The sequence below is a fragment of the Hyalella azteca genome, unplaced genomic scaffold (genome assembly GCF_000764305.2).
Source record: "Hyalella azteca isolate HAZT.00-mixed unplaced genomic scaffold, Hazt_2.0.2 contig17831, whole genome shotgun sequence".
NCBI lineage: Eukaryota > Metazoa > Arthropoda > Malacostraca > Amphipoda > Hyalellidae > Hyalella > Hyalella azteca.
The window spans coordinates 9,387-19,370 of record NW_025947601.1 but is presented as its reverse complement, the minus strand read 5'-3'; the positions used below and the strand labels follow the sequence as shown (position 1 = coordinate 19,370).

The following is a 9,984-nucleotide window of genomic DNA, read 5'->3' as shown; positions in this document are numbered from 1 at the left end:
GCCTACGCACACGTAGTGGCCTATGCACACGTAGCGGCCTACGCACACGTAGCGGCCTATGCACACGTAGCGGCCTACGCACACGTAGCGGCCTATGCACACGTAGCGGCCCATGCACACGTAGCGGCCAATTTCTTGTCTGTGATTGAAGGGTCTAGCCTGAGAAGCCGTCAGTGATTGGCCGATGGAGCCAAAAAATCTTGACCATTTGTGATACTGCGGCCAGAGTCAGAGGTACATTTTGCACATTTTATTCGCCTTTTAATATCCGGGTTAAAACACAGGGAACAATTTGACCAATAGTATAGAATATGTCAAGGATATTAATCAAATGCCGAAATTCTTCAAATTCAGGCCGCATCTTCATTATTTTTGATTGAATTGAGATAAATTTATGATCTAGTAATTGCGATGATTTGTGATGAAAAAACTTACAATATAAACTGACCGTAAATACGGGCCTGGGCAAGTTGTGGTTATCTTCTTCAGTTATTTGTGCCTCATGTCGCTGGACGGCGAAGATTGGCGAGTGATCGTTGGCGTCAAGCACCTCGACTGTCACGTGAGCTTCGTTGCTGCCGATCTTGCCATCCTTGCTCGTTGCTATAACCGTCAGGTTGTGCTGAGGAAAGGGAAAGTCCGCACATTCTAAACAATTTTGGAAAAAATTCAACTAAAATTTAGGAATTTATAGAACTACATCATCAGCTGAAAATAATATTTACTGTATTATCCGGATCATTAATAATGTTATCGCAAAGGTATGATATTCAGCATTGCCAACGTCCGTAAACAATGTTGAATTTATTCTCGTTGGATCATATTCATATATTTTTGCTGAAACGTTATCCCAAAAATACAATGTTTACCAAATAATCCCTAACAAAAAATAGTATGTCCTACCACATATCCAATTCTATCCATCAGCCACTCCGTATTCATCTATAACCACCTCAACATTCGGCTATCATCCACTTTGCTTGGAAATGATCTCCATACAAGTCTCAGCGCAATTTCTTCATCCAATTGACTTGCAGAAACCCTCGCGTCGTGGCTGCTGCCCTCAACCAGCCCTCTGATGGCACGGCACTCGAGTCTCTCCCTCACCTGAGTTTGGTACTCGAAGTCGAGGGGACCAAGCAGTTGCAGGGCGCCTGACTGAGCGTCCACTCGAAAAAGAGGGGAAGCGCTGTCGCTCGCAAGCTTGTAGAGCACGGCCGCCTCTGTCGGGAGAGATTCAAAGATTCTGATGATTATACGCAATTATATTGATTTGATAAGAAAAGTCTGCGTAACTGCCCGACATTGAGAAAAGTTGATAAATAATTGCTCTGGGGGAGAATAAGCGATACATGGCGAAACATGAGCAATGAATTTCATTGCTGTTTCCTTTTACAAAGTCTGGCATAGATTGACTGGTTTCTCAGGGTTGAATAATTCGGCACGCGTTGTGGTTCTTGCCAACGGTTTCTGGCGAGCACGAAATGTTCATTAGTTAAATATATCAAGAATAGTCCAAGCATATAAAGTTTTTGCCCGATAATCATACAAAGTGCGAGGCAAGTATCGCAGCTAGGGGTTGAGTGGATAAAATTCACCAAATGACTGAGGCAAAGCTCGGCCTACGCGACTGGTCCGGTACCTCATCGTCAAGGGCTGCCTTGCCCAGCTGAAATGCCAGGGAAAGTAACTTAAATTTTATATTGAGAGCACAGGCGAAAAGCCTTAACACCTTTTCTAAATAAATCTTAAAGTGGTTAACGACGGCAAAATAAATTTCTAAAGTTTCCATCATCGGCAGAGGTGATGAACGTGAGAAAAAATAAAGTAACCCCTAAGATCCAAGAAAGAATAATAGTAATAATCAAAAGCCAAAAATAGCGAATGATTTAACGTACCTGGAATATTGAAAATTTAACGTACCTGGAAAATTGACCGTAAGCCTATCTAAAAACCAGAGTTTGTAAACACAGAGAAAGTTAAATTGAAATAATATTATATACAGTAATTACTTAATTGTTGGGCTCAAATCAATTTATGAGAACAAATGAGCTCTACTTTGCAGATTGGATTTGTAGACAAAGTAGGTAATCATTTTTTTCTGTACTTGGACTTGCTTCAGATCTGATAAGAAATAATTTGATTATTACTGGAAATTGAAATAGCAATGCTATTTATGACCATATTTATATCAATGTAATGTTTGTTTAATTTGTTCATGAGTCAACCTGCTTGCTTCGTTTGTCTTCAAGAAATTGCGGGAAACCATAAAGAAGAGTTAAACTTTCGTTTTTTCACGGCTCTAAGTTAGCCGTGCGAACATATTCATTCCATAAAAAATATCACGAAAATTCATTGATACATTGGTAATATTATGGCCGCATCTACTCTTTCTCATAATGAACTCTTCACGAGAATTAACCTTCATTGATGATTTATATTAGTAAACCATTTAATGCAAAGCAGATTATTTACGGTGCATAAATTTGTTTAGGATTACTACTAAATCTTCGAGGCCTATTGAGCATATTTATCGTGATGCAAAGTTACATTATGTTATAATGGTAATTACACTGGTGCCTTTAGAGAAGTCTAGCGTGGCGCTGAACAACATTTCCAAGGCAATTTCTGAGGGTTAATGTAATTTTATTTCGAAAAGCTTTCAGGAAGCACGAAGTTTAAACTTGCGTGCAAAATATGCAGGATAGAAAATTCGATCTATATATTGTCAAAACTTTTCACCGATATCTAAAATGCTAATAGCTTAAACGTTATTGTTGAGACTGCTTAAGCAGGTAAACATGATAATAATAGAAAACTAAATTTCAAACTTTAAACACATTCTAAATGCCGTAATTTGGATTTGAGTAAATAACGTCTAAAGACGTGGGTCTTTATCACATAAATCACAAGTGGCTGACTCTTCTTTTATTAAATATGTACAAAACGATTCAAATGTAAAATAAAACATTTAAGTGTCGTCAGATAGAAAAAAATATATTTTCTAAAGTTTCATAATTCAAAAGATAACCATGCGTTAAAATATAAAACTTGTAATTAGCCGATCAGTATTTGAAAATGCTGCGCTTATGCTAAAGATATATTTTGCCGAGTTAATTTAGATTATTGCCACATAAATGGAAACATGCATTTTCATCTTACATCGAACGTTTAATTGTTTTTTTTTTGATCTAGAATCAAGAAAACAGAAACCCAATGATAGTTTCTAAAAACAGTACCAATAAAATATTATCCGGGATACTTCATAGGGTAAAACTACGCACAAAAATATATGTACCATCATCAGGAGAAACTGCCTGTAGTAGAAGTATGGTGCCCGGGGCGGCCGCCTCAGAGACCTGGACTACGTAATTCTTCTGGCTGAACTGAACAGACTGGCCGCTCATGAGCTGCGTCACTGCAACGCAAGGTTTAGTCTGCAGGTTGTGTTCAAATTTGCATTGAAATTTACTTATTTGGAGCTTTATACTGAGAATAGCATGCGAATGGTGAATGTTAGATGGCGCAGACTTTATTCACTTTCACTGATAATTAACCTTTATTCATTTACAAACATTATCAATTCCCTTTTATTTTCCTTTATCGCACTAAACTACATTGTTCTCAAATAACGTAAATAAGTCGGCAAAAATATGAGTCCAAGCTCAAATTATAAGACAATTGCAATAAATAGATTTGAATGGATTAATAAACAACCATGATTGAACGTTTGATTTTTTATTGCTTACGAACAACCGAATACTCAAATTTACTAAAAATTTAATTCGAAGACCACAAACCCCAATTAATGGCTTATCGCTAAATCATTACCGCGTTCAGTATCAATGCTTGCCTAAAAAAACAGCTTCTATACTTTCCGAATAAACCGTTGGATTGACCTTAATTACGAATTCAAAAAACATATTTTCACGCTGTAAGTAAAAAAAAAATAGTCGAGTGCTAGTGTTATTCATTTTCTGTCTTTTCTCTCTAAAGCCATAAAAAGTTTCCTATGTTTTTCTACACTCAGTTAGAAGAAAACTTAATCGAAAATTCTCCACAAAACTGTCGCTTTTAACAGTCAACACCGGCGCAAAAAATGAAGCAGCACGATTCCCTTTGCAGATGGATCACTTGTTTTTATTATTGGCAGCCAACAATCAATCATAAGAGAACGATCGTATTCCTGGAAATTTCTGCTGATAAAATGCGAAATATTTTTATTCCGTGGATTATATATACGAGTGTCTAGATAACGGATAACTCGAATGTAGTAAAACAGTAGAAAATTATTTAAAAACGCATTGAAGAAATAATGAACTTGTAGCTGCATTGACTTTAAAAAAATAATAATGTAAAAAGAGAGCTAATACGAAGTAAAAATTATTGATTGATCGTTAAGTAGCCTACCAACGCTCCCCAAGACGTTTTGAATAAAAAGTACGAAAGAAATTATCGAATTAGGTTACGTGACCTTATTAAAAATTTAAAGTCGCAATTATGGGTGTTAAAAATTATTTTTATATAGATTTTTCCTTATAAATAAAAAATTTATCGCATCTAGAAAAACTAAATTCGATGGCGATCACCAAATTGCGACGCAGAAAATTCAGCACATCGGCGACCTAAATACGAGTCCAATTACATTTCCCTTAATTTATCCTTTCATCAATTATAGCAGATGCGTATATGAGATCATACGCAATGTAAATAAAATATATAAAAATTGTGATCGTTAACTAAAAGTCACAACACTCCATCTTAACTAACTTAAAGCGTCTCCATCAGTAACTCGCTATGTCGAGCTACTATTTTTTTCTAAAGCTTGTATATTTGTTAAGGTGTTAGATGGCGTCCTTGAAACTTGCCACTGCACACACTAGCTGTTATTCAAGCGCGTATCCACAATACCAACATTTTCGGGGTGTGACCGGGATCTGTTATTTCCAGATGTGGAATCACGAGACTTTTCAAAACGTTGATAACGCGGCATTAAAATAAGAAATGACAAATCTTTACCTTAATTTAGTTTATAATTTAATCGAGAACAATTCGAAAATCGAATATCCATCAATCTTCTGAAACAAAGTTTGATGATTATTTGGTTTTGATTTTCTGTTGGATGGCATCATCCTTTTAATTGTTAATAGAAAATAATTATTAATATAACATGTAATTATCATTAACATACGAATTCAGTAGTATTGTATTCCTATATATTACTGTAAATTATTAGGCCATGCAGCTGCTTTTTGCTGATTTTCGTTGTAAGATTTTTTTATAACAATGCCGCCTTCATTTCAAATATTTTTTCGCATGTACGTACCTACTGAATATTGCTTTCTAATAAAGTACTATGTAAATTTCCCACCACTGACCATCAGACCGCTAAGATTAAACGCGACCAGCGCTTAATCTCTGATGTGGGCGTTAAATTTGTTGTATCCGTCATATAAGATGCTCATCCCGACCTGCGTACTGATTCCTCTCTTATAAGATTTTGTCTCCGACGCCAGGATGAGTTACGTGAAATAGCGATGAGATTTGAATACCTAGAGAAATACAGTGAATATTATTTGAACATTTTAATTTGTTATGCGTAGGTATTTTCTTTTGTTTTCTCTTTTAGGATCGCGCGTTTATTCTCGAGCTCTCTCCGCATTCGATTTGCTATAGCTCCTGTGTGGGATTTGTTAATTCGCTTAGTATTTATATTTCGCATCCGTCTGTTAGATGGTTAGTTCGATTTGTTTTGCCTTAATTCACTGTTTATCTATAAATACGTTGAATTAAGCTTGTCTTTGAGCTATCAATCCGTCCAACCCAAGCCTTGCTTATATAAGGTAATAGGGAAGCATCTTTCAATTTCCGGTCATTGTTGAGCGTGACAATTAAGACCATCCGAACTTTAAGCGGCTGACAGGCTGACATTGTGAAGCGGCTGACAGGACAGAGTACCAGCACCAGGCAAACTGCAGCAGTGAAGAGTATGAACGGGGAGCTGCTGAAGAGCAAAGAGGCCAGAATGGCGAGATGGAAGGAACATTTTCAGGAAGTTCTCAACAGAGAAGCACCAGAGGAACCACCAGAGGAAGTGAGAGAGGAAGGACAGGAGCTCGATATCTCAGTTGAGGCACCAGATGAGGCGGAAATAAGGGCCGCTGACGACCCTCAGGAATGGAGGTGCCCCTGGGGCAGACCAAATTTTAGCCGAATTGCTTAAAGCAGATATCGAACGGACCAGCTTAGAGTTGAAGCGGATATTTGACTTGATTTGGGACCAAGAGACGGTGCCGACACAGTGGACCAAGGGACTCATTTGCAAAATCCCAAAACGAGGGAACCTTCAGGACTGTGGAAGCTGGAGGGGAGTTATATTGCCTCTGGCCAGCAAGGTGCTCAGCAAGATCCTCATCAGCAGGATACAAGGTGGAGTGGATACATTGCTCAGGAAGGAACAAGCAGGCTTCAGGAGGGAAAGAGGAACTGTCAACCAGATATTCATTCTCAGAAACATCCTAGAGCAAGCCAACGAATGGAACGCTACATTGTACGTCCACTTCGTTGATTTTGAGAAGGCATTTGATTCAATACACCGAGACAGCCTTTGGGCCATCATGCGCCAATATGGAATACCTCAGAAGCTTATCCGGCTAGTCAGGACTCTCTACGAGGACTTGCAGTGCTCCGTGATTGATGAGAACGAAACAACAGAGTGGTTTCCAGTAAGGACAGGAGTGAAACAGGGGTGTTGCATGTCAGGATTTTTGTTCCTCCTTTTGATCGACTGGGTAATGCGCAGGACTGTGGAAGGTGAAAGAACTGGGCTCCGATGGAATTTAACGACCATGCTGGAGGACCTTGACTTTGCAGATGACATTGCCCTTCTGTCTTCAACAATGAATCACCTGCAGCAAAAAAACAACCAGGTTAGAGAGTAATGCAGCAAAAGTGGGGCTAAAACTGAATGCCAAGAAATGCAAGATATTGAAGGTCAACAGCAAGAGCAACAGCAAGCTGAGGGCTGGAGAGAGCGAGGTGGAGGAAGTGTAGAGCTTCACATATCTGAGTGCAAACGTCACTAAGGATGGTGGGAGCACAGTGGATGTGAGGAGGCGAGTGACAATGGCAAGCGCGCAATTCAAAAGACTAACAAACATCTGGCAAGCCAGAAACATCAGCAGAAAGACCAAAACCTCCCTGTTCAAGAGCCTGGTTCTTTCAGTTTTGTTATACGAATGTGAGACCTGGAAACTAACCAAGGGAGAAGAGAGAAAACTAGATATCTTTCAGACCAAATGCTTACGGAAGATTTGCAAGATCTGATGGCAGCAACACATCTCAAACAAGTCGGTTCTTGATATGATAGAAGTGGAGAAAATCAGTGATGTGGTGAGGAGACGGAGGTGGAACTGGGTGGGACATGTGTTGAGGAAGGACAGAGCAAGCGACTGTGCTGTGGCCTTCGGGTGGGCACCTGAAGGAAGAAGGAAGAGAGGACGCCCAAAAAAAACTTGGAGGCGAATGGTGGAAGAGGAGAGAAACAGAGCAGGCTGGAACTCGTGGAACATAGCACGACAGGCTGCTGCAAACCGGACCCAGTGGAGGAGTGACGTCCAAGCCTTGTGCGCCTTATGGCGCAGAGAGAACTGAACTGAACTTTCAAGGTGACGTAATTGGTGATCGAGAAAGTTAAGGCTAGTTCGTCACACTGAGACACATATCAACTGGCAATTTCGCTCTGATTTCTTTGTCTGTTTATTATTATTATATGCACGTTAATAATTATTTGAACACAATATAACTTAATTATATGAGAACCAATTATATTATTTCATAAATTATAACAAAATAATTCCGAACTTGTTTTAGCCAGTCGTATAACTACAAGCTTAAAATTGGAAATTGACTCTACATTTCAAAAATTAACGAGTTCAAAAAAGGGCAAGTATTCTATTAAATTCGTAAGAAAACGTTCATGAATTCAGTAAAATTTGGCAGGAAATTTCCAGGAGTTACCCCGAATTAAAAGTTCCTGGATGGGGTTATTGATGCGAAAAGTTTTGCTGCTGAGAGCGGGTACGAAATGGTCTAGTAAAGGAGATGATGGTTCGATCAACTGTGATATAATTGTGATATGAACTGTAATATAGAATGGTTCAATGAGAATAATGTGCAATTTAAAAATATAATTATATTTGTGAGAATAATTGAAGGACTTTCCAAATATGGTAATTCCTTTCAATAAGTTAATTTGTTAATACTTGAAGGTAACTTCAAAATTTTAAATGAATGTGAACCACCTGAATAATACCTGAATGGTTAACAATTGATTCCCCTTTATTTCAATTTCACAAAAATGATTACAGGCTATGCGGCAAAAATTTATCTGCAAGTGCAAGCTTTTGGCCATCGTAACAATCTCATGTCCATCATCCCGAATCCACTTTATTATTTTGAAACTAAAGCACCGTAATTTTATGAATGAACTGATTAGACCTCATCGTTGAACGAAACTCTCATTCAAGTCCTTTCTGAAATTTGAGGAAACTTTGATTCTTTATTTTTGATTGCAACTACACTTGAATGCTAAAAAAAACTATTCTTTATATTTCTATACTGAGTCCTCTTAATTTCTCTACGTCACGAAGACGAAAGAATTCTTGTCTTGAAGACCTGGCTCAAAAATCGTGACTCCATGGTTCACGATTTATAATCAATATTTAGGGCTCATGGCGATATTTCGAAGACTTTTCTCTCGAGTGCAAAGTGATCAGAAATCTAGAATTGTAAGTGGCTCATTCTATCACTAAAAAAAATAATATCAATAGAAAAGGTAATATCATGACATGATAAGTATCGCGAATACCTGTCTCTCTCTATACATTAGTGTAAAATAGCAGAAGCTGTTCTTTAATACAAGTTTCATTGAAGACTAGAGAGCATATCTTATTGACGATTTTCTTATTGCTTTTCTCTATTTGGCTAATCAGGCTACTTGTAGGAATAGAAAGTTCAAAAAATGATTTCCGAGAGACATTTTATTAGAATTTACGACGTTTTGAGTATGCAGTATATACTATCAAGTAAGTGAAGAGTATTTGCAACGCTTAAAATTGTAATATGGGAATGACATAGGTACGTACAAGAGGGTATCTTAGATACAGTATCTCTATATACGCGCGCCGTGCTTCAAAAAAAAAATAATAATAAGCCTCAAGAGAGAAACACATAAATGTGTACTAATACAATGAGATTAATGCGTAGGTACATAAGGAAATGTACGTCTCATTAAATATACATAAGGTGATGACAATCAACTCATGACAATAACAATCAAACTATCAGACTCACCAATCCAGGTGCTGTTTGTTATTATCTTGAATATTGTCGCGGGGTCCATCGCTAATTATATTTTATCCAAACTGCTAAAAACTTCGCATTTACTCATGAATTACGCAATACAATATTTCTTTAGCTCAAGTTAAACTAAATATCACTTTTCTATGCTCATGGATGAAACATTTGTAATTTTCCGTTTGATTTGTCATTTCAAATTATAAAGGTTCAGATTTTTTCAAACACCATTCACTGCAAGACCGCATTGAACAAATTCATGAGACGATGACAATTTTTATTATAATTCTAATGGCAGCTCATGAGCCTATCAGAATTCAATAAATAATATCTGGGAATAATTTCGGTCTTACTGCAATCCGCCATTTAAATAAACACCAAATTGCACTGAGCTTCACGAAATCCGATCATCCGAAAAAAGCTGCTTACATCAGAAATTTTATTCAAAATTCTGAATCATCAGCGAGCTCCGTAACAGGCTTGTTGTCAACTTTAGATTGTAGAGTTTAGGTCTGCTCATGAGATTCGAAATCGATTGCGGCAATTGTAAAAAAGTAAAGGTCTTAAATAAATGCGAAGTTGCAGATTAAGTTTCGGGCTAACAATTCTTTTACGTCAATCGATCGA

General features: G+C 37.6%; 1 protein-coding gene across 1 annotated transcript; it reads right to left on the bottom strand.

Annotated features, from left to right (window-relative positions):
* Positions 1 to 448: 448 nt before the first annotated feature.
* LOC108675458 (putative neural-cadherin 2) lies at positions 449 to 9,441 on the bottom strand (the record flags this gene model as incomplete). The annotated part of the gene is made up of 4 exons (XM_018163482.2): positions 9,355 to 9,441; positions 3,299 to 3,418; positions 1,108 to 1,223; positions 449 to 622 (listed from the first exon to the last, which is right to left on the bottom strand). Coding segments are annotated over exons 1-4 (459 nt in total), but the record flags the coding sequence as incomplete, so codon positions are not given.
* Positions 9,442 to 9,984: the final 543 nt, after the last annotated feature.